The sequence below is a fragment of the Oryctolagus cuniculus genome, chromosome X (genome assembly GCF_964237555.1).
Source record: "Oryctolagus cuniculus chromosome X, mOryCun1.1, whole genome shotgun sequence".
In the NCBI taxonomy this organism is placed as follows: Eukaryota; Metazoa; Chordata; class Mammalia; order Lagomorpha; family Leporidae; genus Oryctolagus; species Oryctolagus cuniculus.
The window spans coordinates 52,736,922-52,758,921 of NC_091453.1; the positions used below are offsets into that span (position 1 = coordinate 52,736,922).

Here is a 22,000-nt window from a genome sequence, read left to right on the forward strand (position 1 = left end):
CCTCCACTGCACTCCCTGGCCACAGCAGAGAGCTGGCCTGGAAGAGGGGCAACCGGGACAGAATCTGGCGCCCCAACCGGGACTAGAACCCGGTGTGCCGGCGCCGCTAGGCGGAGGATTAGCCTAGTGAGCCGCGGCGCCGGCCCTGGACTGGAATTCTTACAGGTCAGTCCAGTGTTTTGCACAGAGTTGACGCTCCAAAATTTAGGTTGATTGTAAGGAACAGAAATAAAGGCTTGGAGTACTCTCCAAAGATGTAATAGTTCAAACCATGGAAGCAGATGTATTACGAGGTAGGCAGCCTTAGCAAATAATTCAGGGCATAAATGCAAAAGAAACAAGAGTACAATATTAATACAGAGTCACTAAGAAGACATGAAAAGAAAGGGAGCTAGTGGGAAAAGTGGCCAGAGAGAGTGGTCAGAGAGAAAACATAGATAAGGAAGCCAAAATGTCATGAAAACTATAAGAAAAGAAATTTCCAAAATAAGGAGTGGTTACAAATGTCAAATAATATTTTGGAATCCTCTGACATATAAGCATAACATTCATTTGTTTATGACTCTAACAGCAATTTGAAACTAAGCTGAACTAAGTTCATTGCATACTGCTTGAAACCCAACAAAATCAAGATGAAGAAGCCATAATTTACTGGCCAAAAGCCTCTGCCCCTAACCAGACCTTCAATACAAAGTTTCTGCCACTGGGAATAAGGATACATACCTTGAACCACAACATCTGGCTTTGGTACTGTAGAGAACCTACGATTCAGTGGATCAATTTCTCCAGGAGCTAAAAATCCCTACAGAAAAATCACAAAGATACAGATTATTAATTCTCCAAAAAGGCTAATGGTTAAGGGAAAACAACATTCTTATGTCTATAACCCTACCCCATAATGTGAGAGGCAGGTATAGAAAGAAATAATTATCTTATAATGAAAATAATTATCTTAAATGAAAATATTTGAACTCCATGAATTCACATCCAAATTAGTTTTATCAGGAGTTAATTTCTAGTGGCTGTCATGGATCCTTTTTAAATAAGTGGGATATATAGGCCGGCACCGCGGCTCACTAGGCTAATCCTCTGCCTTGTGGTGCCGGCACACCGGGTTCTAGTCCCAGTCGGGGCGCCAGATTCTGTCCCGGTTGCCCCTCTTCCAGGCCAGCTCTCTGCTGTGGCCAGGGAGTGCAGTGGAGGATGGCCCAAGTACTTGGACCCTGCACCCCATGGGAGACCAGGAGAAGCACCTGGCTCCTGCCATCAGATCAGCGCGGTGCGCCGGCCACAGCGTGCCAGCCGTGGCGGCCATTGGAGGGTGAACCAACGGCAAAGGAAGACCTTTCTCTCTGTCTCTCTCTCTGTCTACTCTGCCTGTCAAAAAAATAAAAAAATAAAAAAGTGGGATATAAAAGATAAATACACAAAGTTTCCTGGTTATTCCTTTATCTTCTTTATATATATATATATATGTATGTACATATATAAAATTAGATGATCAGAGGACAATTCTTATTATCAATAACTAATGCCTTTAGTTCTGCTATTTTCTCATTTGGTCATTTATCTGCTGTGCTCTCTGCTCTTAGAAATCTTGTTACTTGATTTGAGTTTCTATCCTTTATGAAATGAGATAAACTCATCTACTTTGCCCTTATGAACACCTCTCTCACTCATCTTTTTTCATTGCACTAATTTATTCTAAGTAAAGGTGAAGGTCACTAAGGATAATTTTAAAGCATTCTGCCCATTATTACTATATTCATGTTAATGTTAACTAATGATAATCAAACAAATATGACCACAGAAAAATAAAACAAACAAACGAAAACAGCTGCATAAAATAAACTGTCATACATAAACAGGTCAAAAGGCCTGGATCAGAAAGGATAGTTAATGGGCCTGGCATTGTGACTTAATGGATAAGCCACCATCTGTGATGCCAGCATCCCATATGGATGCTGGTTCTTGTCCCAGCTGCTCCACTTCCAATTCAGCTCTCTGCTAATGGCCTGGGAAAAGCAGTGGAAGATGACCCAACTGTTTGGACCCCTGCCATCCACATGGGATACTTAGATGGAGTTCTTGGCCACTGGCTTTGGCTTGGCCCAGTTCTGGCCATTTTGGCCATCTGTGGAGTGAACCAGCAGATGGAAGATCTCTTTCCCTCTCTGTAACTCTGACTTTCAAACAAACATTTTTTTACAAAGAAAAGACAGCTAAGTCCCAAATTAGACTCTCAAGTAGCCTGAGTTGTAACTTATCAAAATAATCCACAATGGGGAAATATATTTTTCAGAAAATTTGGAAAACTTTTCAGAAACTGAGCCCTTCTGTGTAGGCTCAAAATGTCACACACACAAGAAAACTAGACACAAAGTCAGAATTACTTCATTAAGAGATGTCTCAACAGAATTTCATACTTACCCAAAACCAAACAAATAGAAACCAAGAAACACCCCAACCAATTGAACAAAAACCCAGGATGTTCCCAACCAGTCGACATGGTGCCTAAAGTGATCAGCTAATTCAATTAAATAATGAAACACTATGTTGCCTGGAAAGGGTGGCCCTTCACCCATTGTAAATGGTGTTATCTAAGCACAATTGAATTTGTTAGTTACCAGGCAAGGCACTGAGGGGAGGTTTGAAAGGGAAGGCTAAAGTGCCTGATTCCGGAGTAGTTCCAAGTACAGTGCCAAAGTAGGGAGCCCTGGGCAGCATGAGAGATGTGGTTGCCAGGGGCAAGAAATTTTTACTGAGGGTTGGCCATGCTCCCTACTCTGAGGATCTAGAGGAAAAACTGTAATTAAGGCAATGTAGAAAATGCGAAAACATCCTTCAGATTTAATGAGCCACTCACAAATCTGATTATTAAGGTAACTAAGGCAGAAAAAGTGGGGCAGGCTTGCAGTTTCCATACCTCTGCCATCAAGCTTCCTAAAATGTATAGAGACTGACCCCACATGTGAGGCAACTTCCCCATGGGGACTCGGTCCACGGTGTGAGGATTCTGATACTCTTCATCAACCTAAAAGAAAAGACGAAGAGACCAAATGAGGGGTAATAGGAAGTTTAAGATACTGACAAAAAGACTGAGTCTGGGTTGTGATTCATACCCTATGCAATCATGTATGCACAGCACTAAAATGTCAAGCACTATAACTGTAGGCTAGGGCACTGCTCCTCACACTGTAATATGCATACAAACCATCTGAGAATCTTGTTAAAATGCAGATTCTGACTGAATAGGTATGAGGTAGGGCCTGAAATTCTACCCATGCCCACCAGAATGGAAGACTGTAACTCTCCCATGTTTATTGGTCTTTCACAATGGAGAAGATGAACAAATGTACACCCAATGGGCATTTTCAGAAAAAGAAGACAAGGAGGACATGCTTCAATTTCCAAGCCTGACCTACTTAAATAATCCCAGATTCCTGGCCTCAAAGTAGAGAACACCAAATCCTAAGAGCTCAGAAAGAACATCACCCTAGTTCTACCAAATGATCTCCACTTTGATCTTGTCCTTGTGCCATTGTGCAACACTGTGGTAACTGACACTCCTTCAAAATTTTATTTTTAAAGGAAAAATAATCCATTTATTGCCCTGTACCTAAGAGAAACTTTTAGAACATTAAAATCCGAAGATTAAAAATTATTTGATGCAAATGAGGTAATAGGATTAAAGTACTGCTCCTCTTCTGTCTCTTCCACATTGTGGCACTGTCCAACTCACCTTGTCAGGAGGAACACTGTAGAGCTCTGGCAGAAGTGGGACCCCATTTTTGCCCTTGATGAGAACTGCTTCAAGAGCCTCTCTATACTCTTGAACCTGAAGATAAAAGGCAGAAAAACAAATTAAGAAATTTTCCTTGAGAACCTAGGAGAGAGCCTATAGTCAAAGAAGGTCCTATTGCAAAGAAGCTCATTCACTAAGTAAGTGGGGCAGGGAAGGGAAAAACATTTGCTCAATGAGTTTTATAAGCCAAATATTATGCTAGGAGTTTCGTACAGTGCGATCTATTAAATTTTTTTTTCTTTTTTAACTTTTATTTAGTAAATATACATTTCAAAAGTACAGTTTATGGATTACAATGGCGTTTTCCCTCCCATAATTTCCCTCCCACTCGCACCCCTCCCATCTCCCGCTCCTTCTCCCCTTCCATTCACATCAAGATTCATTTTCAATTATCTTTATATACAGAAGATCGATTTAGTATATATTAAGTAAAGATTTCATCAGTTTGCACCCACACAGAACATAAAGTGTAAAATACTGTTTCAGTACTAGTTATAGCATTACTTCACATTGGACAACACATTAAGGACAGGGATCCCACATGAGGAGTAAGTACACAGTGACTCCTGTTGTTGACTTAACAATTTGACACTCTTGTTTATGGCATCAGTAATCTCCCTAGGCTCTAGTCATGAGTTGCCAAGGCTATGGAAGCCTTTTGAGTTCACCGACTTTGATCTTTTTTTTTTCCACCATGTATTTTCTTTTTAAATTTTTTTTAAATTTTTTATTTAGTAAATATAAATTTCCAAAGTACAGTTTATGGATTACAATGGCTTTTTCCCCCCATAACTTCCCTCCCACTCACACCCCTCCCATCTCCCGCTCCCTCTCCCATTCCATTCACATCAAGATTCATTTTCAATTATCTTTATATACAGAAGATCAATTCAGTATATATTAAGATTTCATCAGTTTGCACCCACACAGAAACACAAAGTGTAAAATACTGTTTCAGTACTAGTTATAGCATTACTTCACATTGGACAACACACTAAGGACAGATCCCACATGAGAAGTAAGTACACAGTGACTCCTGTTGTTGACTTAACAATTTGACACTCTTTTTTATGGCGTCAGTGATCTCCCTAGGCTCTAGTCATGAGTTGTCAAGGCTATGGAAACCTTTTGAGTTCGCCGACTTCGATCTTATTCTGACAGGGTCATAGTCAAAGTGGAAGTTCTCTCCTCCCTTCAGATAAAGGTACCTCCTTCTTTGATGGCCCCGTTCTTTCCACTGGGATCTCACTCGCAGAGATCTTCCATTTAGGTCTTCTTTTTTTTTTTTTCAAGGTGTCTTGGCTTTCCATGCCTAAAATACTCTCATGGGCTCTTCAGCCATATCCGAATGCCTTAAGGGCTGATTCTGAGGCCAGAGTGCTATTTAGGACATCTGCCATTCTATGAGTCTGCTGTGTATACCGCTTCCCATGATGGATCATTCTTTCCCTTTCTGATTCTATCAGCTAGTATTAGCAGACACTAGTCTTGTTTGTGTGATCCCTTTGACTCTTAGACCTATCAGTGTGATCAATTGTGAACTGAAATTGATCACTTGGACTAGTGAGATGGCATTGGTACATGCCACCTTGATGGGATTGTATTGGGATCCCCTGGCATGATTCTAACTCCACCATTTGGGGCTAGTCTGATTGAGCATGTCCCAAATTGTACATCTCCTCCCTCTCTTATTCCCACTCTTATATTTAACAGGGATCACTTTTCAGTTAAAATTTAAACACCTAAGAATAATTGTGTGTTAATCACAGAGTTCAACCAATAGTACTAGAACAAAACAAAGAGAAAATACTAAAATGGATAAAGTATTACATTGTACATCAACAGTCAGGACAAGAGCTGATCAAGTCACTGTTTCTCATAGTGTCCATTTAAATTTTAATAACCTTAGCTCATCACCTGTTCTGCATTGCCAATGAAGAGCCCATCAAAGATAAACTATGTCTAACACAATAGCCATTTATGATCAATCTTTTCAATAGCTCCAGCTCAGCTAGTTCATGATATAGTATGTGTAATTAAGGCCTTTTTTGCAGGGAAATTAAGACTCAAAGAGATTATAAACTTGCAGAAGATCACAGAACAAGTACATAATCAAGTCCAGAGTTTAGCCCAAGTCAGCATGCCTTCAAAGGCCTCATCAAATATGTTCTACCTTAAGTATAGCTGCTTGACTTAAGGATGTATTGATACTGCACTATGGTTAAGTCCATCTTCTTTGCTTCACAATTTGCTGAAGTTACATAAAATGCGGAAACAAAAACATCTGTATCTTATGGTGGAAAAATACTCAATCAGCTGAACTGAAGTGCATACAAACACATAAAACACACACATGCACACACCTCAGGAACACATGAACCGCACCCATCTGCATCTGCTCTTACACATTTCCTTCCAATTTCAGAACCCTCCCTGCATTTCTTTATGTCTTACAAGCTGCAATCATCTGGTGGCCACATTGGCTGCAAGACTGTGCTTCTTCTCTCTTTAATTTATCCCCTTCGTTCATCTCAAACTATTTTTTATTTCTCCTCTCTGTTCTAAGTTCCTTTTCACTATTTTTATCTCTATTTTGTTCTTTTCCTCTTGTACACAGGCTGGTGGGCAAGGAGCCATGTGGGTGATCTATCGGGAACATGAGTACACACTTCCAAAGGCAAACCTCAGGTCTTTTTCAAGGTAAAACCCATAACTATTGTGGTCTTTAGGTATTTCTTAACCTTTTAACATGTAAAAATTGTTACTGTTTTCATTAGGTTCCTATCCATTTGTGTTTTTTATAAACATTTTAAGTGCTGTGCTCCTTATCCCATTTTCCTACAAGCTCCATTGTTGTTATTTATTGAATATGCATAGCATGGTGATTTTTAAAGAAATGTACCTGTCTCATTACAGCAGAATGGACTGTACCTTGTACTTAACAAATTATTTCTATTTGTGAAATGTAAAGAATTGTAATGCCATCTTCTTTAATGAGGAGAGAAAAACTATTCAAATTTTATATACAGAAAAACTGAAGAAGCCAGTGATGATTCCTGGGCTACTCAATGGTTAGGTGTAAAGAAACAAAGGAATCCAGGGGGTTGGCATTGTGGCACAACAGGTTAAGTTGCCACCTGTGATTATGTCATCTCACACTGGAGCCAGGTTCGAGTCCTGAATGTTCCACTCTGACCCAGCTACCTGCGAATGTGCCTGGGGAAGTAGCAGAAGATGACCCAAGTGCTTGTGCCCCTGCTAACCCCATGTGGGAAATCTAGATGACGTTCCAGGCTCCTGGCTTTGGCCTGGCCCAGTTCTGAACATTGTGGCCACTTAGGGAGTAAACCAGAAGATGGAAGAACTCTCTCTCTCCGTCTCTCCTTCAGTCTTCAATTTGCTTTTCGAATACATAAAATAAATCTTGGGGCTGGCACTGTGGCGTAGCAGGTAAAGCCACGGCTTGCAGTGCCAGTACCCCATATGAGCACCAGTTTGAGTCCTGGCTGTGCCGTTTCTGATCCAGCTTTCTGCTATGGCCTGGGAAAGCAGTAGAATATAGCCCAAGTCCTTGGGCCCCTGCAGCCATGTGGGAAGATCTGGAGGAAGCTCCTGGCTCCTGGCTTCGGATCAGCCCAGCTCTGGCCGTTGTAGCCAGTTGGGGAGTGAATCAACAGATGGAAGACCTCTCTCTCTCTCTGCATAACTCTGACTTTCAAATAAATAAATAAATATTTAAAAATAAATAAATAAATAAATCTTTAAAAAATAAAAAAAAGCATCCAGATTTCTCAACTCTTAACTTAGTACCCTCAGCTATTAATCTCCAGGAGACAATTCTGTCTCTTCCTTACCAGGAATACTTTCATTTGGATACAGGGTTGGTACAGCTAGTAACTGAAAGAGGACGTAATGAGAACATTCTGCTGAAAAGCTCCTTCCTCAGCTCATTACCTGTTCTGCATTGCCACTGAAGACCCCATCAAGGATAAAGTAAGTCCAGAACAATGGCCATTCACACTCAATGTTTTCGAACAGCTTCAGCTCAGCTGGTTCATAGTATAGACGATTGGGATCCTGGTGGGAATATAATAAACAAAGTCTGTCTTATCACTCAGAGGTTAGATGTTCATCTTTAATTCAAAGGCACTAAAATGTGGCCTTTCACTATTGATAGTGTGTTTTAGAGCTGACACCAGGGAAGACATCATATGTACATACTTTCCTCCCTCAGCCAATATTCTGTGATGTGACTTCTAATTAGTGCCACTGGGACAATAATGACATCACAAGAGGGTGTGTAAGAATTAAGATTGGTTTGCAACAAAACTGAGTTTAGTTTATACTTACTATGTTTGAAGTAGTAGTGGGACATACAAATGGCATGAACTACAATATCCATTTGTTTAGAGGGGCAGCTAGAAATGAGAGTTTGGGTATCATTCTTATGGGGATGACATATAAAGCACAAATTACAGATGAACTTTGTGAGATAGTACCATATAAATGAGAAAACTGTCCAGGAATGGAATCTTGATAAACCCTCAAAATGGGATGAGGAATGAACAGAAAGAAAAGAATTTGGATAGTGCTGTATTTTGGAAATTAAAATAGGAAAATATTTTCAAGAAGATATGGGGGTGGAAATAGTGATGTATTGTAGAGAAGTCAAGGAGGATAAAAATTGAGAAAAGACTATTGGGTTGGTCATTTAGCAGCTTATGATGATGCTTTAGCAGGGTGGGGGATGCCCAGCCTGCAGGCCATATAAGGTCCACAAAATCATCTGGTCTGGTCCTGCAAGGCAACTGCAAGTGAGACTCAAAATTCAATACATCTATAACAGGCTAATTTTTAAGTTGATAATTTTGTTTGGCCTGCGAATGATGAAAATATTCAATGGCTCTTGACAGAAAAAGGTTCCCAATTCCTGCTTTAGAGCACAATTTCAGTAGATTGGCAGGGGCAGCAGTCAAATTCAGAGATAAAGAATTAAGTGGAAGAGAGGAAGTAGATCAAAAGAGTTTGAGATCAATGATCTTTAAAAGTCATAATGGCTTTTGACCAGCATTACCAATGAAAGTGCTTCTTTATTGACCATTCATTTCCTTTAATAATACTCGATTTTCTCCACTGACTTTTCTGAGAACTTTTGATAACAGAATAAAAGGAACTTATATTCTCAAGAACAAGTACTGCTTAGAAGCTAACAAACTGCAAAAAGTGGAAAATGGTCAGAAAGATCTACTGATAGACTTAGTCCATTGTTATTATTAAAAATTTGGAGGTAGATTGTTTGAGACTATGCAAATATTCTGTTTCTACTTAAACTTTCATTTACTAACTCTAGAATCCATCAGTAGTTCTTTCCTGAAACTAACCAACTGCAGGGATTGGAAGGGCTTCACCGTCCTCTGTTTTATTTAATCCTAAAAGGTCCACAACCTGAGAAGTTGGCAGCTAAGCCCAACAAATATGACAAACCTCAGTTATCATTATCTTATTTAGCGATTTACGTAAGTACCATTAGTGAGGTAAGTATTTTCTCTGAATGAGGCTGCAGGTAGTGATGACCATTCTATCTTGAGTTCATTTTGGAGAAAAGAAACATACCTCTTTAGGGGTTTTATACCCATCACGGAGAAAACGACAGCAACCGTAACGACCCTGGCAATGCAGAGAAGAAAGGTCAGAAGATTATAAATTGGGACAGAGATAATAATTAATCGGAAATACAGCCTTTGCAACATCTATATGTGTTTACCTATCATTTATACATATAGGATACCCCAAAACAGAAACAAAAATCCTGAAATCAGTCTAGCAGCAGAGACTGATTTGGGGTGAGGAGTAAGTTACAGGCTCTTCCCTCAAGCAGTGTTCCGAATAAGTATCCTCTCCATGACTCTCCACCTTAGGGTGGATAGAAGGTTTAACAGCTTTTTATAGAAACTCCATATGAATGATAACTTGGAAAATGTAAACATTTCTTGAAATCACCAACACAGGTGATACTCAAATTAATTAATTTCCCTTCAAAGTCATAGCATTAAAGAAAAGAGAGGCACATATGGACTTACCTGAAGCTTGGTGATGATCTCCTGCTTTGTGATCTCCACCAACTTGCTATCCTCTACTGCAAAGGCTGGGAAGGAGATCACTGAAAGTAGACTAGCATCAACTTCTTTGGATGTTGAAGCCCGGGGTAGTAGGGAATTAAGGATAGACTAAAAGAAATTAAGTCAAATGTGGCCCATTATTAAACACCTTGGTATTGTAAAACCAGTAACTTTAATTTAAAAGCATTTATGTGGGCATGGACATTTGGCCTTAGTGGTTAAGTCATGAGTTGGGAAACCTGCATTCCATACCAGAATGCCCTGGGTTGGACTCCCAGCTCCACTTTTTTTTTTTTTTTTTTTTGGCAGGCAGAGTTAGACAGCGAGAGAGAGAGAAACAGAGAGAAAGGTCTTCCTTCCATTGGTTCATCCCCCAAATGGCCACTACGCCTGGCGCACTGCGCTGATCTGAAGCCAGGAGCCAGGTGCTTCCTCCCATGTGGATCTCCCATGCGGGTGCAGGGCCCAAGGACTTGGGCCATCCTCCACTGCCTTCCCAGGCCACAGCAGAGAGCTGGACTGGAAGAGGAGCAACCGGGACAGAATCTGGCACCCCACCGGGACTAGAACCCAGGGTGCCAGCGCCACAGACGGAGGATTAGCCAAGTGAGCCATGGTGCTGGCCAGCAGCTCCACTTCTTATTCTGGTTTCCTGCTAATATGCACCTTGGGAATAACCAAGTGATGCCTCAAATACTTGGTTCTCTGTCCCTCACATAGCAGACCTGGACAGAGTTCCCAGGTTCCAGCTTTGCTCTGACCCAGGCCAAATCATTTGGTCTGGCCCTGCTAAGGCAACTGCAGTTGGGACTAGAAACTCAATAAATCTATAGGAGGCTAACTTTTAAAAAGACAATTTTCTATAACCTGTGAATGATATCATAAATATCCAAGTGGCAATAAAAGGTTCCCCATCCCTGCTTTATCATCTTGGGTGAGAGAGCAAGGCTACAAAACATTTTATATCCAACACCATATTGGGCTTTAGTACAGGAGGCTTGATAAAGGTATTTCTTGGCACAAGGTAACAAATCACATGAAGTACTCTCCCTTATTCAGTTCTCCTTAATGTAAAGTCCATGGTGAATATGAGTGTGGGCAAGAATACAATTTGTTATAATGTGACCTATTGTTGCCTCACCTGGCAGTGTTGTACTTCATCAGCCAAGACATGGATAACTGATTGGGGCCCACCTTTCACACCAAACAGGTCAAGTTCATCTAATGCTTCCAGGGCTGCCTGTGAGGATTAAAGAAGGAAAGTACAATGTCAGTGTTCTATCAATACAAATTTATTCTTTCTGCACCTCTGTATCTTATCTATATGATTTCACTTTTCAATATGTTCAGTAGAACAGAAAATAGATTAGCACTCTCTTCTCAGAGGTTTCTGTGGGGTTTTATTGCCTCCCAAATTATCCCATAGAAAAAGTTAAGATGAAATTTGCACACTATCAAACAAGCATCACATTTATCAAACTTTAAAAATAATTTTAGCATGTTAGATGAATTTATAGTAAATCATTCTTTTGCCAGGGGAGCTCTAAGTAAGGTACCAGCATATTAAAACACAAGAAGTATATGACTACAAGATAATGCAGCAACCATTAGGTACTGCCACATAGTTGAGTTTCCATAGGGAAGTGAATATCCTAGAAAGATATTATATTTGACTTAAAGATAAAGGTTATTAGTCACCAAGGCAAAGGAGTAGTTGCATGTTTTTTGAACGATATATTTCTATTAACTATAATCCCCTGCTATGCAATACATCAAGAAACTTATCCCTACTGTATATCTGAAACTTTGCACCCTTTCATCAACAACTCCCCATTGCCTCACTCCCCTCTAGCACCAGCAACCATTATTTTACTCTCTATTTACATGAGTTCAATTTTTAGATGACACATTAAAATGAAATTAACATGCTTTTTAAAAACTATAATTTATTTCTTAACTTCTTTTATGAATATGTTTTCTGATCATAAAAGTAGAACACACTTGTTATAGGATATTTTGAAAACATAATAAGGTATAAAGAGGACACAAACTCAACTAAGGGGCCGACACTGTGGTATAGCGGGTAAAGTTGCCACCTGCAGTGCCGGCATCCTATATGGTCGCTGGTTTGAGTCCCGGCTGCTCCACTTCTGATCCAGCTCTCTGCTATGGCCTGGGAAAGCAGTAGAAGATGGTCGAAGTCCTCAGGCCCCTGCACCCATGTGGGAGACCCAGAAGAAGCTCCTGTTTCCTTGCTTCGGATCGGCCCAGCTATGGCCATTGCGGCCATTTGAGGATTGAACCAGTGAATGGAAGACCTCTCTCCCTCTCTCGCTCTGCCTCTGCTTCTCTGTAACTGCCTTTCAAGTAAATAATCTTTAAAAAAAAAAAAACTCAGCTAAAACAACCACTGTTAACATTTTTGACATGTTTCCTTATTAGGTTTTTTTCTGTGCATATTTCTATATAGTTGAGGTCACATTTGGTATCCTGCTTTTTGCAGTAAAAAAAATGCAGCATGAGTATTTTCATTTTGTACAAAAATTTCTTATGGATATATGAAAGTATATTTAACCATTTAACAATTGTTAGAAATGTAGTTTGATTTATTTTATTATTTTGTTTTTAAAAAGATTTATTTATTTTATTTGAAAGACAGAGTTACAGAGAAACAGAGCGAGGCAGAGAGAGAGGTCACCCATCTGTTGGTTCACTCCCCAAATGGTCGCAATGGCCCGAGCTGTGCTGATCCGAAGCCAGAAGCCAGGAGATTCTTCCAGGTCTCCCATACAGCTGCAGGGGCCCAAGAACTTGGGCCATCTTCTACTACTTTCCCAGGCCATAGCAGAGAGCTGGATTAGAAGTGGAGCAGCCAGGACTCGAACCGGTGCCCATATGGGATGCTGGTACTGCAGCCGGCAGCTTTACCCACCACACAACAGCGCTGGTCCTTTTTGTCTTTATTTTTTTAAAGAATATTTATTTAAAAGGCAGAGAGAGAGAGAGGGAGAAGGATAAGTAAAGATTGGTGTATTGTTATAAATGGAAGGAGCCTAAACAGACATTATGATATAATGTAATATCTTATCCTAGATTTGATCTTTCATCACTAGGATTTTTTATTATTGTAAGTGACATTATTGAGAAAATTAGGCCGGCGCCGTGGCTCACTTGGCTAATCCTTCGCCTGCGGCGCCAGCACCCCGGGTTCTAGTCCCAGTTGGGGCGCTGGGTACTAGCTCCGGTTGCTCCTCTTCCAGTCTAGCTCTCTACTGTGGCCTGGGAGGGCAGCAGAGCATGGCCCTGCACCTGCATGAGAGACCGGGAGGAATCACCCGGCTCTTGGCTTCGGGTCAGTGCAGCGCTGGCCGTAGCGGCCATTAGGGGAGTGAACCAATGGAAGGAAGACCTTTCTCTCTGTCTCTCTCTCACTGTCTGTAACTCTCTCTCTGTCTCTCACTGTCTAACTCTGACTGTCAAAAAATTAAAAAAAAAGAAAAAAGAAAAAGAAAATTAAAGAAATTTAAATGGGGTCTGTGGATGAGGTAATAATATAATGTAATATAATAATATAATGTAAGCGTTCATTTCCTGACTTTTTAAATTACTTATTTATTTGAGAGGGAGGGAGGGAAAGGGAGAGAGAGAGAGTGAGAGAGAGCACACTCTTATCTGTGGTTTTACTTTCCAAATGGCTGCATGGCCAGGGCTGGGCTGACTGAAGACAAGAGCCAGGAACTCAATCCGGATTTCCCACATGGGTGGCAGTGACCCAACTACTTGAGCCATCACTGCTACCTCTCAGAGCCTGCCATTAGCAGGAAGCTAGAGTTAGGAGCTAGAGCCTTGGATCAAATCTAGGTACTCTAAGGTGGGATGCAGGTCAAATGCCTGATCCAATTTTCTGACTTTTGATGATGGTTATGGAAGAGTCTTTGAGAAAATTCACACTGAAATATTTAGGAGTATTGTGGCATCATATCTGTAATGTACTCTTCATTGGTTCAGAAAATGTAAAATTTGTGCATATGCACATGTGTGTATGTGTGTCTAAGTTTGTAAATAGAGATTAATCAAATGTTGACAAGTGGGGAATGTAAGGAATTTTTGTACAGTTCTTGCAACTTTTGTGTAAGTCTCATATGATTTCAAAACAAGAAGTAAAAACAGTTTCAGTGGTTAAAACTTTTAAAGTCAGATATTCAGATAGCAAGGATTTGAGGAAAATGACTTATGAGGGGTCTTCAAAAAGTTCATAGAAAATGCATATTATGAACAAATTATGCATGGATTTCAAACTACTTCAAAGTGAATTTATTTTTAACTCCATTTTCCATATATCCATCATATATATGTATGAGGAATATGCAAACTAGTGGAAATTTTTTAGAGAGAAATTTGTGTGTGTGTGTGTATCTCCTAAGGGTTCCACTCTTAGGACTCTATCCTACAAAGATAATTATACAAGTCCACCAGGGTGCATGCAGAAGGACCCTCACTAAATTATTATTTGGAATAATTTAAAAATGGAGATAATGGCACCACAGAGCAATTATTAAATACTGTATGGTAACTGAAAAGAATAAACTGGATTAATCTGTATGAAATGCCATTGAAAGGAGTTGCTTATGCTGTTCAGTGAATTACAAGATTATTGAATGAAAAAAATCAGTTACACAGAAGTAGGTATGGTATAAACTCATTTAAAAAGGCAAACATAATACCTATACCACTTTGGTTATTTAAAAATACATTTAAAAGCTTACCAGGGGATAAACATTTTGTAAGTACAAAGTCCTAAATGTATTTACTAATCCAACTGTATTGATTACATAATTCAAAATTTCTATGATCTTATTTTTGGTTTACTGCCTGCATCATAGGCTGACAATGCTTTTTAAATTTATTTCCTTATTTCCCTAATAACTGTTTTTGTTTTGCCCTGTTTTCTCATATATTTTGCCCTGAATAGTTAAAACTACATTCAAGACCAGACTTTCTCAGTCGTGCCTTTCTTTTTTTTTTTTTTTTTTTTTTTGACAGGCAGAGTGGACAGTGAGAGAGAGACAAACAGAAAGGTCTTCCTTTGCCGTTGGTTCACCCTCCAATGGCCGCCACGGCTGGCGCGCTGCGGCCGGCGTACCACACTGATCCGATGGCAGGAGCCAGGTACTTATCCTGGTCTCCCATGGGGTGCAGGGTCCAAGTACTTGGGCCATCCTCCACTGCACTCCCTGGCCACAGCAGAGAGCTGGCCTGGAAGAGGGGGAACCGGGACAGAATCCGGCGCCCCGACGGGACTAGAACCCGGTGTGCTGGCGCTGCAAGACGGAGGGTTAGCCTAGTGAGCTGCGGCGCCGGCCTCAGTCGTGCCTTTCAAAATTCTATCATGGTCCTATTCTGTCCTCTTTGTTCCATGTGATACATATATATCTTTATTTATTTTATTCTGTTTAAGGAATACAATTTCATGAATTTAGTATATACAGATTTGAGAACATGATGATTCTTACTCCCCTACCTCCATTCCACCCATACTCCACCTTTCTTCTTCTTCCCTCTTCCTTTCTCATTCTTATTTTTTGTAGAGATCAATTTTTCATTTAATTTTATACCCATAAAATTAACCCTACACGTAGTAGAGAATTCAAATCCTTCATTTAACATTCACATAGTCATCATTGCTCTTTTTAAATTTATGTTTATCAGACTGTACTTTGTCCATCATTCTGTTTTAAATATTTCTGTATCATTTTGCTATATTAGAGTTCTGATAGGCAGTATACACTGGATTTCCTTTTTTCCAAGTCAATCTGTGTCTTTACCTTTTTGTAGAAGACATTAAACAATGCATACTTATCATATTGCACAGGTTTGATCCTATTCCTGCTATCCTAGTTTTTGCCTTCTTACTGTTTCCAGAGGTGATAAGAGCTGGTAGGATGAAAAAGCAAAGCCAAGTGGAGAGGTGTTCATGATGATGATGGATGATAATGATGATTTGGGGATGGAGACGGTTAAAGGGGTAGAGGATTGAGAGGTGGTTCTCAGGTGTTAAGCTTGTGTATCAAATCTGGAACTTATGGAAGTTTTCATCTACATATCCAAAATTCTTTGAGAAAATCTGACTCTTGCCTATGGTTTACACTTGATCTTAGCCAAAAGGCCGAGAAGCGATTGCCTATGGTTTAAAAGAATAACCAATGTGATGATGGTCCACATTGATATTAAGTTTTTATTCATAGCAAAAGTGCACTAGATTTCCTTACTCCATACTTGGTACAAACAAGAATGGAAAAATTACCTTTGCCATTCCTACTGAACTGGCATTCAGTTCTGATATCCCTTGGTTGGTCTTGTCTCCGCGTTCCCATATCCCGAAGTCCTGGCATAAAATAATACCATTAACAAGTCATTAACAATATACAATTAACAAGTCATAACTACTAAATACTTGCTAGATGCACAGCCTCTGAATAAAAGACACTAATTGGAGTTAATTTGCCATTTACAAGTATATCCCAAATGCTTACTAAGTAGATGGCAGTGAGTTATTTGGTCCCTGAAGCTACTTTCCCAATAGCTTTACATTCTAAGAGGGTTTTTAAAAAGTTCATGGAAAATACATATAATGAAGAATCTATGCATGGATTTCAAAAAAATATTTTTCACCAAAATAATATTTTAAAAAAACTTTCATTTTATTTGAAAGGCACACACACATGGAAAAAGAGGAGAGAGATTCAGAGAGACAGAGATCTCCCATCTGCTGGTTTACTCCCCAAATGGCCACAATGACCAGAGCTGGGCAGTCTGAAACCAGGAGCCAGGTCTTCCATGTGGGTGTAGGGGTCCAACCACTTGAGCCATCACCATCCCCTGCTGCTTTCCCAGGTGCATCAGCAGGGAGTTGGATCAGAAGTGGGGCAGCCAGGACTTGAATCAGCACCTATATAGGATGGTAGAGCTTCAGGTGGTAGCTTTATCTGTTATGCCACAGTGCCTGGATGTGAGCATCTTAATGGGGTTCTTAACCATTAGGCCAAATACCCACCCTGAACTTATCTTTCAATTCCATTTTCCTATGAAATTTTTAAAGTAACCATGAATTAGGGCCTCCAAAAGTTGGAAGACTCCTCAACAGTTAATCAAGAGTTATTAAGAACTATAACAGTCAATCTAGAGAGGCAATTCCCAAAATATTTCATCAAAGCAGTTTCCCAGGGGATCTAGGAGCCAGGGCTTAAAGAGAAGTCCAGTATTTTATATTAAACACCAATTCTAATTTTACTCTTTATTGACAGTGACAACGTACCATGTACTAATTGATGCATTTTGTATCATTTTCTTCTTTAATTCTTATATTTTATAGATGATGAAAGTGAGGTGCAAAGGGGGGGGTGGTTAAATGACTCACCCAAAGTCACACAGCTAGTAAATGACAGAGTCAAGGTCTAAATAATCTCACTCCAAAGCCTACTCCTTTTTTTTTTTTTAAAGATTTATTATATTTATTTGAGAGGCAGAGTTACAGAGAAAGAGAGGGAGATCCTCCACCTGCTGGTTCACTCCCACAGTGGCTGCGATGGTCAGGCCTGGGCCAGGTTGAAGCCAGGAGCCAAGAGCTTCATCCAGGTCTCCTACATGGGTGTAGGAGCCTAAGAACCTGGGCCATCTTCTGCTGCTTTCCCAGACACATTAGCATGGAGCAGGATCAGAAGCAGAGCAGCTGGGACTCGAATCAGTGCTCATTCGAGATTCTGGTGCCACAGGGGTTGGCTCAACCTGTTATACCACAATTTCAGCCCCGCAAAGCCTACTCTTTACCTTAGCTCTATGTATCAGCTCAGTAATGTAAAGATTACATTTAAAATACTTTTAAGAACTTTTTATTTTGAAATAACTTCAGACTTAGAAGCTACAAAAACAGTACAGTGAGTTCCCACATACTCTTCACTCAGCATCCTCTGTTATTAACATCTAACGTAACAATAGTACAATTGTCAAAGTTAAGAAATTAACATCACTACAATTTCATTAACTAAACTAAAAACTTGAATTGGATTTCACTGGTTTTTACACTAATGTCCTTTTTACATTCCAGGATCCAATAAAGAATTCCATGCTGCATTTGTCTTGTTTCCTTAGTCTCTTCCAACCAATGACAGTTCTTTTAAGTCTTGTGTTTAAGGACATTGACAGTTTTTGCAGACTAGTGATCAAGTAGTTTGCAGATTTCTCTTAATTTGGGATTGATCTTTGTTTTCACATGATCAGACTGAAGTTAGGCATTTTTGGCAAGAATATGTATTGAAGACATTATGCTATGCCATTCTTACTGTATCATCATATTAGGGGTATGTGGTGCTGATATGTCTTATTAATGGTGATATCATCCTTGGTTAAGGATAACCTTAACCTTATATCCTTGGTTAAGGAAACCTGTGTGTCAGGTTTCTCCATTCTACTTCTAGTGTTTTTTCCTTTGTAACTAATAAGCATCTTGAGAGAGACATTTTAAGACTATGTGTATATAAATATTCTGTTTCTCTTCAAACATCCACTTATTAATTCAATATTCACTGGTGAATATTGCCTGCAACAATTATTCCAGTTATGGTGTTGTTTTTTTTTTTTTTTGACAGGCAGAGTTAGACAGTGAGAGAGAGAGAGAGAGAGACAGAGAGAAAGGTCTTTTTCCTTTGGTTCACCCCGCAAGTGGCCGCTACAGCCGGCACATTGTGGCTGGCGCGCTGCGCTGATCCAAAGCCAGGAGCCAGGTGTTTCCTTCTGGTTTCCCATGTGGGTGCAGGGCCCAAGCACCTGGGCCATCCTCCACTGCACTCCCGGGCCACAGTAGAGAGCTGGACTGGAAGAGGAGCAACTCAGATAGAATCCGGTGCCCCGACCGGGACTGGCGCCGCAGGCGGAGGATTAGCCTAGAGAGCCGCGGCGCCGGCCTCCAGTTGCGTGGTTTTTTAAATTTATTTATTTATTTATTTATTGACAGGCAGAGTGGACAGTGAGAGAGAGAGACAGAGAGAAAGGTCTTCCTTTGCTGTTGGTTCACCCTCCAATGGCCGCCACGGCCGGCGCACTGCGGCCGGCGCACCGCGCTGATCCGATGGCAGGAGCCAGGAGCCAGGTGCTTTTCCTGGTCTCCCAAGGGGTGCAGGGCCCAAGCACTTGGGCCATCCTCCACTGCACTCCCTGGCCACAGCAGAGAGCTGGCCTGGAAGAGGGGCAACCGGGACAGAATCCGGCGCCCCAACCGGGATTAGAACCTGGTGTGCCGGCGCCGCTAGGTGGAGGATTAGCCTAGTGAGCCGAGGCGCCGGCCTCCAGTTGCGTTTTAAGGGTGATTTTCTAGAGTCTTCATTACTTCTATAGTCATTAATTGCAATTTTTCTCTAAGGAAGAGAAGCTGTTTGAGGATAAACAGAATATTTAGAGATACTACATATTGTTCTGTGGCTTATAAGAAAATACTATCATTACTTATTTTACTGCTCAAATTGTTCCATATTTGGCCACTGAGTGTTCTATGTATGTTGGTTCTTGTGTGCTTTGGATGTGCCCCATTTTTTTTAGCACTTCTTCACTTTTTGGGCACTACAAGATGCAGCAATCATATCCTGTATTTTCTCTGTGACAGCCCTGAAATCAACCACTTCTACAAGAAGCCCTGGTTTATTTTTATCAAAACTGAAAGAATCCAAGACCTTGGCAGTAGATATGTGTATTGTCTTTGGAGTGACATTGTTTTTAAGCCCTTATTGAACAGAACTTGTAAATAGATAAGTGCATACATGTGTATGTGTGTATGTACACACATTTATATTTATTTCTATATTTTCTTGTCAAATCCTAGAGTTAAAGTGAAGTTTCAGGAAGGTAAGTTATTTAATCTATGGCTGGCCTCACCTAACCCAAATCCAGTTTGGGTTTGTGTAACACAGGTTAGAGTAATAGTTGGCATAAATATCATTAATTCTACTGTTGCAACCCTAGGATGCAATGAGAGACCAAATAATCCTGACTTCTAACCTGGACCACAGAAGGTCTCTGCTAATTTGAAGGCAAAATGATCACTCAACAAATAATGTCTGCTTGTATCAAGAATGTCTATGCTATACTTGTGCTTCTGGCAAATATGGACTAAAGAGTTCCAGATTTACCCTCCCACCTGAAACAAGTTAAAAACTGGACCATCGGGGGTTGGCACTGTGGCGTAGCGAGTAAAGCTGCTGCTTGTGGCACTCGCCTCCTAATATGGGCTCTTGTTCTAGTCCTGGCTGCTCCACTTCTGATCCAGCTCTCTAATAATATGGGTGGGAAGGCAGTGGAAGATGGCTTAAGTACTTGGGCCCCTGCACCCATATGGGACGCCTGGAAGAAGCTCCTGGCTCTTAGCTTCAGATCATCCCAGCTACAGCAGTTGGCCATTTGGGGAGTGAACCAGCAGATGGAAGATTCTCTCTCTCTCTCTCTTTATCTCTCTCTCTCCTGCCTTTCAAATAGATAAATACATTTTTTTTAAAAATGGACTATTTATGACATAGTGGTTTTCTTTTTTTTAAGTTTTTTTTTATTTATTTGAAAGACAGAGTTACACAGAGAGGTAGAGACAGAGAGCGAGAGGTCTTCCATCTGCTGGTTCACTCCACAAATGGCCGCAACGGCCAGAGCTGGACCAACCTGAAGCCAGGAGCCAGGAGTTTCTTCTGGATCTCCCACATGGGTGCCTGGGCCAAGGACTTGGGCCATCTTCTACTGTTTTCCCAGACCATACCAGAGAGCTGGCTTGGAAGAGAAGCAGCTGGGACTAGAACTGGCTCCCATATGGGATTCTTCAGGCCAGGACTTTAACCCGCTGCACCACAGTGCCGGCCCCAACACAGTGGTTTTCAATACAATAAACATCATGCAATGAACAGAAGTGACTCCTGAAAGGGGACAATAAACAGGATGACTCCTATGACCACACCAGCTTATTACTGCAAAAGTTTCCAGGCATCAGTACAAGGAAGGGAAACCCAAGCAGAGCCTGGCAAACTCCTCAAGTTGAGGAACTGGAGCTGAGAATACAGAAAGATCAAGGTACCTGTAATTTTTCAAACAGATTAATGAAGAATAGAGAGAGCTACATAGAGAACCTTATAAATTTGTAGAGGTTCCTCCTTAAGTATTCAAAATAATAATGATCAATTCACGAATGTGAGAAATAGGGAAAAGAGCAATCCAAAAGAATTAGAAAAATAACTGAGGGACTGGTGCTGTGGTGTAGTGGGTAAAGCCACTGCCTGCAGTGCCCGCATCCCATATGGGCACCGGTTAGAGTCCCGGCTGCTCCACTTCCGATCCACCTCTCTCCTGTGGCCTGGGAAAGCAGAAGATGACCCAAGTTCTTGGGCCCCTGCACCCGCGTGGGAGACCCAGAGGAAGCTCCTGGCTTCAGATCGGCACGGCTCTGGCTGTTGTGGTCATCTGGGGAGTGAACCGGCAGATGGAAGACCCCTCTCTCTCTCTCTGCCTGTCCTTCTTTCTCTGTGTAACTCTTTCAAGTAAATAAATAAATCTTTTAAAAAAATAAAAATAACTGATACCTACACAGGACCAGAAATACTGCCTGTTCCGATCAGTCAGACTAGAAAGCCTCTTAATTCATAGGGATATTGGGTAACCTTTTCAGAAGGGTCTTGCCTAAGCAGTGAGGAATAATCAGCCCTAGAATGAACATGACTCTGGATCCATGTAACACATCTTAAAAGCAATAAGGATGAAACTTTTGGGGCCACCATTGTGATACAACAGGTTAAGCCACTGCCTGTGATGCTGGCATCCCATATGGGCTCTGGTTAACTCCCGGCTGCTCTGCTTCCAAACCAGCTCCCTGCTACTGTGCCTGGGAAAGAAGCAGAAGATGGACCAAGTACTTAGGTCCCTGACACCTACGTGGGAGATGTGGATGAAGCTCCTGGCTCTGGACAGGATGAGCTGTTGTGGCCATTTGGAGCGTGAGCCAGTGGATGGAAGATCTCTCTTTCTCTCTATAACTCTGTGTATCCAAAAAATT

At 40.9% G+C, this 22,000-nt stretch overlaps 1 protein-coding gene across 4 annotated transcripts in view; it reads right to left on the reverse strand.

Moving 5' to 3' along the window:
- The window catches only part of PHKA1 (phosphorylase kinase regulatory subunit alpha 1), a 119,331-nt gene that overhangs the window by 70,225 nt on the left and 27,106 nt on the right, over positions 1-22,000 (reverse strand). For all 4 annotated transcript variants that reach the window (NM_001165917.1, XM_070066327.1, XM_017349631.3 and 1 more), the window contains 8 exon segments: positions 724-802; positions 2,927-3,034; positions 3,743-3,838; positions 7,760-7,882; positions 9,419-9,472; positions 9,886-10,032; positions 11,066-11,164; positions 16,229-16,309. In NM_001165917.1, the coding sequence (NP_001159389.1) occupies positions 724-802; positions 2,927-3,034; positions 3,743-3,838; positions 7,760-7,882; positions 9,419-9,472; positions 9,886-10,032; positions 11,066-11,164; positions 16,229-16,309 (787 nt within the window).